The 16,888-nt window shown below is 35.7% G+C and overlaps 1 protein-coding gene across 8 annotated transcripts in view; it reads right to left on the bottom strand.

The window, feature by feature from the left end:
- Positions 1-16,888, bottom strand: part of USP15 (ubiquitin specific peptidase 15) — a 112,432-nt gene that overhangs the window by 76,126 nt on the left and 19,418 nt on the right. For all 8 annotated transcript variants that reach the window (XR_200511.3, XM_045071842.1, XM_045071843.1 and 5 more), the window contains exon 3: positions 5,523-5,653. Coding sequence is in view for 7 of the 8 variants with exons in the window: in XM_045071842.1 (XP_044927777.1) it covers positions 5,523-5,653 (131 nt within the window). In the remaining variant the exon portion in view is untranslated. The remainder of the gene's footprint in view (positions 1-5,522; positions 5,654-16,888) is intronic.

Genomic DNA, 16,888 nt, shown 5'->3' with positions numbered 1-16,888 from the left:
AGTTTAAATACCAGGAGATGGTGATCACTGGGGAATATTTTGAGGATGGCTACTACAGTTCACTCTCTGGCTCCCAACAAGTCACAGTCCCTCCCCGCAACATGTAAAATACATTCACTCCCTGCAAAGCCCCCACTAGTATTGTCCCATTATAATATCAACTCCAAGTTCAGAAACTTGTCATTTATATCTGATCCAGGCACAGATAAGGATCCTTGGGTACAGTTTCTTAAGCATTTGAGTACAGTTACTCTTTATCTATAATTCTGTGAACTACCAGATAAGATAAGCCCCAAATATACCCAAAATAAAATGGTGGGACATGCAGAAGATAATTTTTTAGATATTCCTGTTCAAAGGGGTATGAGGGTAAGAGGAACAAAGGAGGCAATGGTCCACAGACATTCTGAAATCCACTTGGGCAAATACTTAAAATTCCTTGATTAGGGCTTATTCTGCCGTTACCTAAAAATAAGTCTTCACAACACTTGATTCCGGTTCTGGGTCATACGATTTTCATGAAGTTAGCACATGTTGCAGTTAGTAAATTCTTAGTCTAACTCCTGCTTTCTGTAGAAGTGTAGGAGACACTTTGATTTTACCCTGTCTCCGTAGTCCAAGACAGTAGTGGTTCTTAAAAACATGGTTAAGTCTCCAGTGGATCTCACTGGAATCTCATTCCCTTACACAAAAAGGCACATCCTCAAATGTCCTCTAGATATGTCCTATCTTGGGTTTATGCTGAGAAGACTGAAGGGCAATGCTCTTAAGCTTCTTAGAAGCCCTTTTGTTCCTAGAAGCCACATATTGAAAGGAAGTGCAAAGTATACCTGAAATCCTTTAAAGGGCCTTTTGTCTGAACAGTATTGTGAGGCACTATCTTTGATTTTTCTGAGATCTTAAAGAATTTTACAGTCATATCCCTGTGGCTTTAACTTTTGGTTAAAGGTGAGAGTGCCTTGACTTTCATCTTTGCTTGGGAACATATCATAGCTTCAGCACTGTCATCTGGAGAGGCCAGAAATCCTCAAAACACTAGTAGGTCTTGGCTCCTTTTTTGCAGCCCTTTCTTTAGCTTCTCTCTCCCTTCTCTCATCTGATTATGTGCAGCACAAGAAAACCAGGCAGTTCTGGCAGATGATTCAGTTCATCAGGTACAATTTTTGATCTTTCAATTTACTGCGGTTGACATGTTGCTAAACTTTCTGCTACCTTATAACAAAGATCACTTTCCTCTAGGTTCCGATAAGATTTTCTTCACTTTCCTGTAAGTCCTCCTCAAAGTCTAAAATTCTACTAACAATTTATTCAAGGCACCTCAGGCTTTCATTAATACTCTTACAGGTTCTTGGGGCGCCTGGGTGGCTCAGTGGGTTGAGCCGCTGCCTTCGGCTAAGGTCATGATCTCAGGGTCCTGGGATTGAGTCCCGCATCGGGCTCTCTGCTCAGCAGGGAGCCTGCTTCCCTCTCTCTCTCTGCCTGCCTCTCCATCTACTTGTGATTTCTCTCTGTAAAATAAATACATTAAAAAATCTTAAAAAAAAAATACTCTTACAGGTTCTTACAACTTCTGCTCCCTGCCTGGTTCCACCACCCCAGATCAAATTTTGTTAAGGCAGCACACTACTTCCAGGTACCAAAATCAGTTATCAGTTTTCTACTGCTGCATAATAAATCACCCCCAAACCCAGGAACTTAACAGAGTAAATATTATTTCACATAGTTTCTGAGGGTCAAGAATCTGGAGCAGCTTAGCTGGGTTATTCTGGCGTGGGGTCTTTTGAAAGACTGCCGTCAAGCTGTGGGCTGGGGCTTCAATTACCTGAAAGCTGCATGAAACTAGAGGATTCACTTCCAAGCTCACTCACATGGTTGGTAGCAGGCTTCCATTTCCTCACTACTGGTCAAAAGTCTTAGTTCCTTACCATGTGAGCCCTGCCACAGGCTGCCTGAATATGCAGCTGAATTCCCCAGATTGAGAACTGAGAGAGTGGAAGAGGGTGTGTGCATCCAAGTGCGAGCCAAGGTGTCTTTTATAGTCTGATTTTTTTCTATTTTAATGAGGTATAACTGACATATATTAGTTTCAGGTGTAAAACATAATGATTCAGTATTTATCTATGTTGTGAAATGATCACCACAATAAGTTGACCTCCATCATCCTATGACAAAATTTTTTTCTTGTGATGAGAACTTTTAAGATCTACTCTTACTCAATAACTTTCGAAAATGCAATACAGTATTATTAACTATAGTCGCCATGCTATACACTTACATCCCCATGATTTACCTATTTTATAACGGGAAGTTTATACCTTTTGACTCCCTCGACTCTAAAAGCTAATCTTGAAAGTGATACACATGCTATAACTTCTGCTGTATGTTGCTGGCCACAGGGGACTACCCAAGGATGAAGATATAAGGAAGAGCTCATTGGAGATTACCTAGGAGGCTACTATCTTAACTTACATGCAAATATCACATATTTTAAATTTATGCGTACACTCATCCCAAATAGAAATAACTACCATTTTAAATAGCCTGACTTAACATTTATTTGCAGTATTTACTGTTGTCAATCTACATTTTCTCTTGTGTCTCCTCCAAGCTGCCATATGGAATAATTTCCTTCCATTCTAAAGATTGATTTGGTTTTCCTTTAGTGCAGTTCTGCTAGTAACAAACTCAGTCAATTTGTTTATCTGAAAACAACTTTTTCACCACCTGAAGGATACAGCATTCTGAGTGGGCAGTTATTTTTCTTTCATAATGTTGAAGATGGTTGGTTATTTTTCAGCTTTCATTTCTCTTGAGAAATCATTTGTTTATTATTACTTTGAAGGTAACAGACTTTTTTTTTTGTGGCTCCTATTAGAAATCTTTTTTTTTTTGCCTTTGCTTGGTTTTGTTTGTATTTTTTTGTTGTTGTTAGCATGGGTTTCACAGCATTTCTTGATTCTATATAGCATGTCACCTTTCATCCGTTTTAGAAAATTCTCAGCTATTAACTCCAGTGTTATTTCTACTCTATTCTGACTTCCCTCTCCTTCTAAGAGCCCACTTGCGTGTATGTTAAAATTAGGCATTGTGCTCCAAGTGTATTTGCTTATTTCTGTACATTCCATCCTTCAGTCTCTTTAAGTCTTATTTTGTATACTTTCTACTGATGTTATTTAGTTTACAAATTTCTCTTTGGTTCTATTCAATGTTTTAATTAAACACTGAGTATTTACTTCTTAATTTTTTCAAATTATTTTTAGAATTACAGAATTATATTTGGGTCTTAATAGTTTTGGAATTATATTTGTTCTTAACAGTTTTGTCCTTCAACTGTCTTTTTTTTTTTTTTTTTAAACATAATAAAGCACAGTATTTTGAAGTTTCTGTCTAACTCCACTATCTGGATTCCTTATGGGTCTGTTTCTACTGTCTATTGTTTCTCTTAGATTTTGGTTCCACTGTATTTCTTGTTCAAGTATGTTTATTTTTGCCTTTTTTGTTGGTTGTTTTACTGAGTGTCTGACATTATAAGTGAAACATTTTAGAGATGATTCAAGGCCCAGAGAGATGGTTAACTACTTTGTTTCTATATCATATCTACTAATCCTAAATTCCTCAATTCAGAGATTAGTTAAAATTCCAAGTTGGGCTTCAGACCCTAAAAAAATAGTAATTCTTTCAGTATATTTCATTGTCATAAGAGTCACATGGGGGCAAAGTAGAGGTGGAAATTCGCAGACTTACTAATTTAATTTTGGAGGAAGACAGATCTTAAAAACAACTCCAGATAATTTTATGCACAATAAAGCTTAAATATTATCTTACAGGTTGAATAATTCTAAACTATCTTATTACAAATATATGGATGACCTCTTTTTTTTTTTTAGAATACATGAGTTGTTTTTTTTTTTTAAGATTTTATTTATTTATTTGACAGAGATCACAAGTAGGCAGAGAGACAGGCAGAGAGAGAGGAGGAAGCAGGCTCCCCGCGGAGCAGAGAGCCCGATGCGGGGCTCGATCCCAGGACGCTGGGATCACGACCTGAGCCGAAGGCAGAGGCTTTAACCCACTGAGCCACCCAGGCGCCCCTATGGATGACCTCTTAACAGAGAAACTTTTTTCTGTGTGAAGTTTTCATGATTTGTATTTATTTATCTACTTATTTCAATTTGCTATTAGACACAGATTTTAAGAAATTCCAACACGACCTCTTTCAAAAAGTGATGCCAATGAAGTTGTTGGTTGGTCTGTTTACCATACCAAATACTAGTACTGTATAATATGCTACCTTTATTAAGAAAAAAAAAGTACATCATTAAGGTTAAAGTAACACAGGTTAGCATATTTGAAGATATTCCAGGCATAGATTTTCTTTTATCCCAGGAATAAAGTTCTTCTTCTTAACAGTTTTAGAGCTAAACACTCAATCCTTTAATTGAGCAAAACATTCAATTCTCTAGCAACTATAGGTAAAATAGGTTACTTTATATGTATAAGGCTAGCATTTCTAAAAGACAGAAATCCTAATTTTGAAATGGCTATAAGAGAAGGCTGAGTGAAGTTAAGGGTCAAAACTAAAATGAACTAGGGCGACTATGTGGCTCAGTTGGTTAAGCATCCCAGGGTTCGGGGCTCAAGTCCCCCAGTAGGCTCCCTGCTCAGCAGGGAATCTTCTTCTCCCTCTCCCTCTGCCCTTCCCCCCTGCTCGTGTTCTCTCTCAAATAAATAAAATAAAAACGGAACTAAATCAAAGGTACACTCACATTCTATTTAGAAAACAGAATTGAATTCTATCCCTAAACCATCAATACATACATACAAATCATTAATATAACTAGTCTGTAGCAACAGTTCCAAATAAATCCATGTATGGTTTGGTCTACTAGAGGTTTGTACCCTTGTGTTACATAACTTGACTTTTTAATTGTTTCTGTGTGGAAAAACCAACACAGATAAATAATTACATGCTCAGAGATCCTGGTCCCCAAACCCTTCCTTCTTTCCCTTTCCCTGCCTGATACAAAAAACAAATACGTATGTAAGATTGACAGATCTACTTTAAACACTTAGTGTTCTGATATAATGACAACATCCTCACTTTCATAAATGACTTTTTAGTTCCAAAAAGTAAAGATATGGAAAATTTTTAATGTTTCTAAACTATAATTGTAAAACTTGCAGTACAGTGGTTAAGAAAAGAGGTTGCCTGAGTTTCTAAATTGATGTGACTTTCTCTATCTCTGTCCTCATTTCCTCATCTACATGAAGATAATAATACCTACCCTATAGAGATTCCTGTGAGGACTAAATTAATAATAATGTATAATCTGCTTCTAACAGTGGCTAGCAAATAGTAAATCCTCTATAGGTATTAGCTATTGTCATTATACAATATGAAAGTAACATCTTGATGGTCTTTTTCTCTTAGATATTTGATGAGGATTTGTGTCATTAAACTATAACAATAAAATGTGACTGTTCAATAAAAATATTTTTATTCACTTATTCTAAATATGTACCTTTCGTGCTATTGGTTCCTGACCTTCCATCAAAGTGTACCAGCTGACAAGTTTATTCCAGCCCTCAGTTGGCAACAGTATGTAATCTAATTCATCAATAAGATGTTCCTTAAGTGACTGGGCATCACCATCTGCAAAAGAAAAAAGTAAACCCAATAAATAAAAAGAAACAATAGTTCATGAAATACTTTAGTGTAAATATCATAAATTACTTAAACTCATAGGGACTAATTTAAGTATTTAAATGAGGCCTGAAGAAAGCTCTGAAGTTCACATATAAATCTACATTTTCCAAAATAAACTGTTGCTTTAAAAAGATTCAATGTGTACCAGTAGTCAATGAACAGTATTTAAAGACATAATTTTTTATTAAGCTCTTAAAATAACAAGGGATCTGAAAGAAGAGCATTTCCCAAATATTTAATGTAGAAGATCCCTCACATGGTAACAGTGGTCATTCTAGTAGTAGCTGATGAAAGAAATTCAGGGGCAAACTAATAACTTTTTACAATGATTCCAAAGCACATGGGCTGGGAACCATGATGGAAATCACAAAAGGGCATCTTGTGAAACAAATTATTCCAGAAGGCCCATCATCTAGATTTCTCCCAAAATCTAAAGTGGAGGAAGTTGTTCAGATGTGGTTCTAATTCTATGAACATTTTCAAAATTCTGGTTAAACCAAAAATTTAGTGCAGGGCAGGCCAGAGATCTAGAAGCAATACCATGAGTTATACCTAAATGACAGTCCCAATCTGAGATTCTGTTATTATCTTTACCTGAATTTCCAAAGTACAGAAACAGATACAGTTAACTGAGTTATATACAACGTAAAGAAGATTTTCTCAATTTGAGCCAGTCTTAAATTATTTAACATGAGAAGCAAAATTGTTCTCAGTAGCATCTCAAAAATGAGAGCCCACTATTTTTTTTTTTTAAAGATTTTATTCATTTATTTACAGACAGAGATCACAAGTAGAGAGAGAGGCAGGCAGGGGTGGAGCGGGAAGCTGGCTCCCCGCTAAGCAGAGAGCCTGATATGGGGCTCAATCCCAGGACCCTGAGATCACAACCCAAGCCAAAGGCAAAAGGCTTTAACTGACTGAGCCACCCAGGTGCCCCAAGAGCCGACTATTCTTAATTAGACATAACAATACAAATCAAGAAGCATGGAAAATTCTGAAAGGATTGAGAGAAAGTTATTTGTTCCATCTAGGATCAATCAATGGGTCAGAGAATTACACTAAACTTTTTTTTTTTACGATTTTATTTACTCATTTGAGAAAGAAAGAGAGAGAGAGAGACAGAGAAAGCACAAGTAGGGGGAGTGGCAGAGGAAGAGAGGGAAGCAGACTCCCTCCTGAGCTAGGAGCCCAACATAGGGCTCAATCCCAGGACCTGGAGATTAGGACCTGACCTGAAAGCAGATGTTTAACTATCTGGGCTACCTAGGTGCCCTGAATTACACTAAACTTTGAGAAAACTTTCATATAGAGCAGAAGTGATAAAACTCTGAATTGTATAATACAAACTTCAGTAGCTGATACATTCTAAGGATTAATTTTTAAGTTCGGTTTTTTAAAATCTTAGCAGTAATTTTAAAATCTTGTTGGGGAAACTGATAATTTGGAACATATTTTTAGAGCCTGCTGAAGGTGAAAGAAACTTACATATTCTAAACCCCTATATGCATCATATTCTATGAGACATATTACAGTAAACAACCATGTTATCTCAGTCAGTTCTCAAAACAATCTTTAAGCTAGGTATCTCCATTTTAGATTGGAAAATACTTTTAGACAAACTGAGTAACTTGTCATACATGCAGAAAGTTGCATGGATCATACATGCAGAAAGTTGCAGGTACTCTGAAAAGTGTTATTAGAAAACACTGCTATCTCAGATGACTTTTCAAAATAATATTATGAGGTAAATATCTCCAAATTAATTAGTAAGCAGATTCAGGTATTGATTAACCTGCTGAAGGTTACACATAGAGAAGATCATAGAAACTGGATTCAAATACAAATTGGTTTATTCTAACATCCACTTTCTTCCTACTATTAACAGACTACCTTGAAGAAAACTTAGGAAAAGAAAGAAGAGTCTAAAAATTAAGACTTTTACGTTGTCTTCCACAGTTTAAGAGTTTGGGTAAAAGACTTTATTATATATCAGAATCCAATAGTAATTTTATATCTAATGACAAAATAAAACAATTTTTTTAAAAGACTATTTATTTATTTATTTATTTGTCAGAGAGAGAGAGAGAGAGAGTGAGCACAGGCAGACAGAGAGGCAGGCAGAGGCAGAGGGAGAAGCAGGCTCCCTGCTGAGCAAGGAGCCCGATGTGGGACTCATCCCAGGACCCTGGGATCATGACCTGAGCTGAAGGCAGCCGCTTAACCAACTTGAGCCACCCAGGCGTCCCCAATGAGTTTATTTTTAAGAGACGAGAATACCCCTACCTAAACACAAAAGAGCTCCTATTTGTTACTTCTGCGCTTAATGATATATAATTGATATAGAATAAACTGCACGTATTTGAAGTGACAGAACAATGCAAGTGTGAAACCATCACCACAACCAAAATGATATATCCATCCCCATTCAAAGGTTTCCTAGTAGTCCTTTGTAATCTCTCCTTCCTGTCTATCCAGGTTTCCTGTCCTATCCCTAGAAAATCACTATATTGTGCAACTATAATGTGCATTATGTAGAATTATATATGAAAATTTTGTCTGGATGAATGGATAAAGAAGGGATACACACATACACACACAGAAAATAAGGCAGCCATCAAAAACCTGAAAACTTGTTATTTGCAATGACATGGATGAACTAAAGGGTATTATGCTAAGCAAAAAAGTCAATCAGAGAAAGACAATTATATGATCTCACTGATATGTGGCATTTAAGAAACAAAGGCTCATAAGGGAAGAGAGAAGAAATAAAACAAGATGAAACCAGAGAGGGAGACAAACCATAAAAGACTCAATCACAGGAAACAAACAGAGGTTTTCTAGAAGGGAGGTGGGTGGAGGGATGAGGTAACTGGGTGATGGACATTAAGGAGAGCATGTGATAAAACGAGCACTGGTATTATATAAGACTGATGAATCACAGGCCTGTACTTCTGAAACCAATAATATATTATGCTAATTAACTGAATTTAAATAATGCTTAAAAATTTTTTAAAAATAAAATCCAATTTGTCTAAAAAAATTATCTTTTTCTGTTACTACAGTCATTTTCTTGGATCTTATAAAAATCAGATGTACTGTTTTTGTTTGGCTTCCTTTACACTGTATAATCGTCTTGAAAGTCATTGTTTTTATGTATCAACACTTCATTCCTTTCAACTGCTATGTAGGATTCCATTATATGAATATACTATAATTTGCTTATCCATTGAGCTATTGATGGGCATTTGGGGTTGCTTCCAATTTTCTCTATTACAAATAACACAACTATAAACATTATAAGTATGTATAACATGTATAAGTATTCGTGTATGGATGTACACTCTCATTTCTTTTGGGTAAATATGCAGGAGTGGATACTGGTTCCTCCAGTAAACTCATGTTTAGCTTTTCGAGAAATTTCCTGATTATTTCATTTCCAAAACCAGTGTATTAAAGTGCCACTTGTTTCACATCCTTGTCAACACTTGATGTTGGTCATTCTTTTAAATTTTACTCATTTTTATATACAATAGTGGTACTTCATTATGGTTTTAAGCCTCATTTCTTTAATGACTAATGATGCTGAGTATCTTTGCAGTTATGCAGTTTTAAAAACCGCATTTTCTTTGGTGAAGCATCTGTTCAAATCTTTTGTCTACATTTTCCACTACATTTTATGTTTATCTTAATATGGTTTTGAGAATTCTTTATTTGGCATACAAGTCTTTTATCAACTAGGTGATCTGCAAGTATTTCCCCCACACTGTGGTTTTTCTTTCTTTTTTTTTTTTTTTTAAAGATTTTATTTATTTATTTGACAGAGAGATAAACAGTGAGAGAAGGAACACAGCAGGTGGAGTGAGGGATGGAGAAGCAGGCTTCCCGCCAAGCAGGGAGCCCAACGTGGGGATCGATTGCAGGACCCCAGGATCATGACCTGAGCTGAAGGCAGATGCTTAATGACTGAGCCACCCAGGCATCTCATCCTCTCATTTTTTAAAAAATCATTTTTTGGGGGCACTTGGGTGGCTCAGTGGTTTGGGCCACTGCCTTTGGTGTGGGTCATGGTCTCGGGATCCTGGGATCGAGTCCCACATTGGGCTCTCTGTTCGGTGGGGAGCCTGCTTCCCCCTCTCTCTGCCTGCTGCTCTGCCTACTTGTGATCTCTCTCTGTGTCAAATAAATAAAATCTTTAAAAATAATAATAATAATAATTTTTTTATTATGTCATGTTAGTCACCATACAGTATATTATATAATATATATATGTATAAATGATATATGTATATATTATACATATATCATTATATATCAGTATATCATTAGTTTTTGATATACTGATTCATTGTTAAGTATAATGATTACTGATTCATTGTTATAATGATTCATTGTTTAAGTATAACAACCAGTGCTCCATGCAATACATGTCCTCCTTAATACCCATTACCAGGCTAAACCATTCCCCAGCACCCTCTCCCCTCTAAAACCTTCAGTTTGTTTCTTGGGAGTCCACAGTCTCTCATGGTTCTTCTCTCCCTTTGATATCCCCCCCTTCATTTTTCCTTCCCTTCTCCTATGGTCCTCCATGCTATTCCTTATGTTTCACATATAATTGAAACCATATGATAGTTGACTTTCTGTTTGACTTATTCACTTAGCAAACCCCCTCCAATTCCATCCATGTTGATGCAAATGTTGGTTATTCATACTTTCTGATGGCTGAGTAATATTCCACTGTATATACAGATCCCATCTTCTTTATCCATTCATCTGTTGAAGGGCATCTCGGCTCCTTCCACACTTTGGCTTCTGTAGACATTCTGCTATGAACACGGATGCATATGGCCTTTCTTTTCACTACATCCGTATCTCTGGGGTAAATACCCAGTAGTGCAATTGATGGGTCATAGGGTAGCTTTATTTTAAACTCTTTCTCTCCACAGATGACATGATACTTTATTTGGAAAACCCAAAAGACTCCACCCCCAAGTTACTAGAACTCATATACCAACTGAGTAATATGGCAGGATACAAAATCAATGCACAGAAATCAGCTGCCTTCCTATACACTTCAGCTGCCTTCCTATACACTAAAAAAATAACTGTAGAGAAATAAAAGAGATCGATTTCAATTACAATAACACCAAAAACCTTAGGATACTTTGGAATAAACCTAACCAAAGAGGTAAAGAATCTATACCCTAGAAACTACAGAACACTTATGAAGGAAATTGAAGAAGACACAAAAGATGGAAAAAAATTCCATGCTCATGGATCAGAAGAATAAACATCGTTAAAATGTCTATGCTGTCCAGAGCAATCTATAACTTCAACACCATCCCAATCAAAATACTAATGGCATTTTTCAAAATACCCTAAACAAACAATCCTAAATTTCTATGGAACCAGAAAAGATCCTGAACTGCCATGGAAATTTTGAAAAAGAAAAACAAAGCCGGGGGGGGGGGCATCACATTGCCTGATTCCAAGCTGTGATCACCAAGACAACATACCCAGATAGATCACAAAAACACAGATAGATCAATGGAAATGAATAGAGAGCACAAAAACACAGATAGATCAATGGAAATGAATAGAGAGCCCAGATATGGATCTTCAACGCTATGGTCAACTAATCTTCGACAAAGAAGGAAAAAAATACCCAATGGAAAAAAGACTGTCTCTTTAATAAATGGTGCTGGGAAAACTGGGACAGCTATATACAGAAGAATGAAACTCGACCATTCTCTTACACCATACACAAAAATAAACTCCAAGTGGATGAGAGACCTTAATTCACGTGAAACAGGAATCCATCAAAATCCTAGAGGAGAACATAGGCAGTACAATGGCCACAGCAATTTCTTTCATCACATGTCTCCAAACGCAAAAGAAACAAAAGTGAAAATGAGCTTTGGGACTTCATCAAGATACAAAGCTTCTGTACAGCAAAGGAAACAGTCAACAAAACTAAGAGGCATCCCATGGAATGGGGGAAGATATTTGCAAATGACACTACAGAAAAAGGCTGGTATCCAAGATCTGCAAAGAACTTCTCAAACTCAACACCCAAAAAACAAATAAGCAAGTCAGAAATTGGGCAGAAGACATGAATAGATACTTCTTCAAAAAGAGGTACAAACGGCTAACAGACATATGAAAAAAATGTTCAATATCATTAGCCATCAGGAAAATTCCAATCAAAACCACAGAGATACCACCTTCCATAAGGCAGAATGGCAAGAATTGACAAGACAAGAAACAACAAATGTTGGAGAGGTTGTAGGAAAAGGGGAACCCTTTTACACTGTTGGTTGGAATGCACATTGGTATAGCCACTTTGGAAAACAGTGAGGAGGTTCTTCAAAAAATGTTTTTGAATTCTTTTAACAGTATCACTTATTACTGATCAAACAATTAGTGGCAAAAAGTTCATTCTTTTATCAATTGTGCTTTTTATATCACATTTAAGAAATCATCTTAACACAATGTCACAAAGATTTTTTACCAATTTTTTCCCTATAAGTTCTAAAGTTTATATGATCTGTTTTGAGTTTACTTTGTATATGATGCCAAATATGAATCAAAATTCAGTCTGGGTGGCTTTTTGTTTTGTTTTGGTTTTGGGCTTTTATTTTATTTTGGCAAACAGATACCTAATGCTCAAGCAGCATTTGTTTAAAAGACTATCCTCTCCCTACTGAAATTCTCTTATATCTTTGTCTAAAATCAATTGAACACATATAAATGGATCAACTTTTGGATTCTAATCTGTTCAGTTGATCCTTTCCTCACACTATATACAAATATTAATTTAAAAATGATCAAAGTCATAAATTAACAGCTAAAGCCATAAAACTCTTAGAAGAAAACATAGGTATAAATCTTGTATAACCTTGGATTAGGTGATGCATTCTGACATAAATACAAGTAACCAAAGAAAAAATATAAATTGGACTTAGAATTAAAAACTTCTGTGCTTCAAAGATACCATCAAGAAAGTGAAAGACAATCTACAGAATGGGAGATAATTTTTGGAAATCATATATTAGATAAGTGGTTAGTATCCAGAACATATAAATAACATTTGAAACATAAGAATATAAGGACAAGTAGTCCAATTAAAAAGAACAGGATCAGAATAGACATTTCTCCAAAAAAAATATAGATATAAGCAGCACAGATAAGATACTTAACATCATTAATCACTAGGGAGACACAAATCAAATTGACAATGAGATACCACTTCATATGCAATAGGATGGCTATAATAAAAGGACAGACCATGTGCTGGCAAGGATAGGAAGAAATTGGGAACCTTCATATACTGCTGGTGAAAACGTAAAAATAGTGCAACTATTTTGGAAAACAGTCTAACAATTCCTTAAGTAGTTTAATATAGAGTTACTATCTAACTGGTAACTGTACATCTAAGTACCTACTCATGAGAAATGAAAATATAAAACTACACAATAATTTGTATGTGAAAATGTTCACAGCATCATAAGCCAGAAAGTAAAAACTCAAATGTCCATCAGCTGATGAATGGATAAACTAAATGTGTATATCCATACAATGGAAAATTATTCATCCATAAAAAGGAATGAAGTACTGATTCATTCTACATGGATGACACTTGAAAACTCTATATTACGTGAAAGAACTCAAACGTTATAGGCTATATACTATGGGATCTCATTTAGATGAAATGTCCAAAATAGGTAAATCCAGAGATAGAAAGTAGATTAGTAGTTGCTGAGGGTTGGGGGTTTTAAGAGGGAATAAAGGGTGACTGCTAATGGGTACAAAGTTTCTGGTGTGATGAAAATATTGTGGAATTAGATGGTGGTGATGGCTGTATAACTGTGAATATACTAAAAACCACTTAATCGTACAACTTAAAAGGATAAATTTTGTGATAGGTAAATTCAATCTCAATTTTTTTTCTATCTCAATTTTTTAGACACCTACTAGAAATGTAATTTGGAACTGTGTTGAATCTATAGTTTGGGGGATGGGGAATTTAACAATATAGAGTCTACAGGATCTCTTACTATTTAGATTTTAATTTCTATCAGCAATGTCTTCTAGCTTTCAATTTATAGAGCTTGTACATATTTTGTCAGATTTATACATATTTTGTATTTTTTTGATGTTACTACAAAATGTTTTTTAAAAATTTCTATTCATGTTAGTTGACTGTTAGCATATAAAAATACAGTTAGGTTTTTAAATAATGATCTTATATCCCATAAACCAATCTCATTTATTAGTCCGTAGGAACTTTTTAAAAAAGATTTTATTTATTTATTTGAAAGAGAATGTGAGAGAGAGCGAGAGCACAAACGGGGTTGGAGCAGAAAGAGTGGCAGAATCAGCCCTGTTCAACAGGGGAGCCTGACACATGCTCATGATCTGATCATGACCTGAGCCAAAGCAGATACTTAGCCAACTAAGCCACCCAGGTGTCCCTAGCAGCTTTTTTTTCTCTTTTGTAAATTCAGTCTGATTTTCTATGTGATCTTAGCAGTCTATGAATAAAGAAGATTTATTACTTCTTCCTATACAATATGTATGCTTTTTATCTCTTCTTTCGCCTTACTGCATTGGGCAGGACACCTCCAGTAATGCCAGCTGAAGAGCTGAGTGGACACCCTTACCTTTTCCATGTCACTTGTAGGTTTTTCACAGATGCCCATTATGAGGACATTTCTTTCTATTTTACTCTTTTATCTTACATGATATGTTATCTTTTAAATACATATTTTTAATTAACATATATATTCTTTTCATTGTTGGACTTGATTTACTAAACTTCTGCTCAGACAAGATACTGGCCTAGTGTTTTCTTGAAATTTCTCTAAGATTTTGGTATCAAGGTAATGATGGTTTCAAAGCATGGGTGGGGAAATACTACCTCCCAATTTTATCGAAGAATTTTGTAAAATAGGTATTATTTCTCCCTTAACTATTTGGTGGAATTCACTAGTAGCAATATTTGGATCTGATGTTTTCTTTGGGAAAAATCTGAAACAACTTCTGCACTTGATACAGGGCTATTTAGGTAATCTATTCTTCTGGAATGAGCTTTAGTAGTTTTCATCTAGTTTGCTGAGTTTAATGGCATAAGGTTCATAATATTCCTTTATTGTCCTTTTAATATTTGTGGATTTCGTACTGATACTACATCTCTTATGTTCCTGATATTGGTAATTGTGTCTTTCCTTTTTCTTGTAATCAAACTAGCTATGTATCAATTTTATTATTTTCACAAAGAATCAGCTTATTTTTTCTTTTTTATAATTGACACATCATATCACATTTATTACATTTGTTTTGAGAAGACCAGCTTTTGGGTTCATTGGTTTTTTCTATTTTTCTCTTCTCTAATTTCTGTTCTGAACTTATTTTTCTTCTTTCCTTTCTTCTGTTTACTTTAGGTTTTAGTATATGTGCTGCCGAAGCGAGCACTACTTTAGGTTTTATTTGTTCTTTCTTATTTCTTAAAAACCAACACCACTGATTTGAGACTCTCATTTTATTTATATACTCAGATATTATATAATTATATATTAACAGAGCCACTCCAGCTTTCTTTTAATTAGTTTTGGCACATGTATTACTTTTCTGTTTGCTGCATAAAAAACTAATGTAGGGGCTGAAAACAATACCTTTTTTTTTTTTAAAGATTTATTTATTTATTTTGAGAGAGACAGAGAGTGGTGGGAGGGCAAAGGGAGAGGGAAAGAATGTCTTAAGCAGACTCTGCTGAGTGCAAGAGCCTAACATGAGGCTTGATCTCACAACCCTGAGATCACAACCTGAGGTGAAACCTAGAGTCAGATGCTTAGCCAACTACTAAGTTGAAAACAATACTTATTTACAATCTCACAATTTTGTGGGTTACAAGTTCCGGTGGGCTCAACTGGATCCTCTATTTAGGGCTCATAAGGCAGAAATCGAGATGTTAGACGGGGTGATCTCTTATCTAAAAACTCTGGGGGAAGAATCTGCTTCTAAGTCCATTCAGATTGTTGGCAGAATTCCATTTTTCATGGTGCCAGGAATGAGGTGGTCTGTTTCCTTGCTGGCTTGGGCAATGTCTCTCTCTTTTCCTAGAGGATGCTGGCCTTCCTAGTCACATTGCCTCTTCCATTTTCATAGCAAAAATGATATACTAAGCACTTCTCATGCTTTAAATCTCTGACTTCTCCTGCCAGCTAGAAAACAGTCTGCTTTTAAAGGGCATTTGTTATTAGATTAAAACCACTGGGACAGGGTGCCTGGGTGGCTCAGTCTGCCTTTGGCTCAAGTCGGTGTCCTGGGATAGAGCCCTGCATCCGGCTTCCTGCTCAGTGGGAAGCCTGCTTCTCCTCCTCCCACTGCCCCCTGCTTATGTTCCCTCTCTCACTACCTTTCTCTCTGTCAAATAAATAAATAAAATCTTTTTTAAAAAAGCAAAAACAAAAAACACTGGGATACTCTCCATCTGCCATACAACATAAATAATGGGAATGATATCTTATCCTATTTGCAGGCTCTTCCCATATTCAAAGGGAGAGATGATTATGTAAGAAAGAAGTCAGTAGGAGTCAGTCTAGAATTCTGCTTACCATAACATAGCACACCTTTTTCAATTTCTTCTAATCCATTTGGATCTTTATATTAAAAGGGGCACTTTCTTATATACAGTGCATAGTTATGTCTTTTTTTTTTTTTTTAAGATTCTATTCATTTATTTGCCAGAGAGAAAGAGAGAGAGCATGAACAAGCAGGAGGAAGAGCAGGCAGAGGGGAAAGGAGGCTCCCCCCGCTGAGCAGGGAGCACAATGCAGAACTCAAATCCAGCACCCTGGGATCATGACCTGAGTTGAAGGCAGACACTTAACCAACTGAGCCACTCAGGTGTCCTAGAGTTATGTCTAATTTTTTTTTATCTAATCTCTATCTGTAATTGGGGATATTTACATTTAATGTGATTATTCATATAAAGAATAATTTTAATCTACCTTCTTGCTGTTTTGTATTTGTTTCATTTGTTCATTTTTCCTACTTAAAATTTTTTTTAAAACACTGACATTTATCTTCATTATGCATCTCTTTCTGCTTTTTTGCATGCCAGGTAGTATCTGATTGGATCCAAGACATTATAAAATTTAACTTGTTGATTAGATGCTGGAT

This window comes from Mustela putorius, unplaced genomic scaffold (assembly GCF_011764305.1).
Source record: "Mustela putorius furo isolate JIRA1106 unplaced genomic scaffold, ASM1176430v1.1 tig00003988_pilon_pilon_pilon, whole genome shotgun sequence".
In the NCBI taxonomy this organism is placed as follows: domain Eukaryota; kingdom Metazoa; phylum Chordata; class Mammalia; order Carnivora; family Mustelidae; genus Mustela; species Mustela putorius.
Note: the sequence above shows the minus strand (reverse complement) of the source record. Positions and strands in the feature narration are given on the sequence as shown.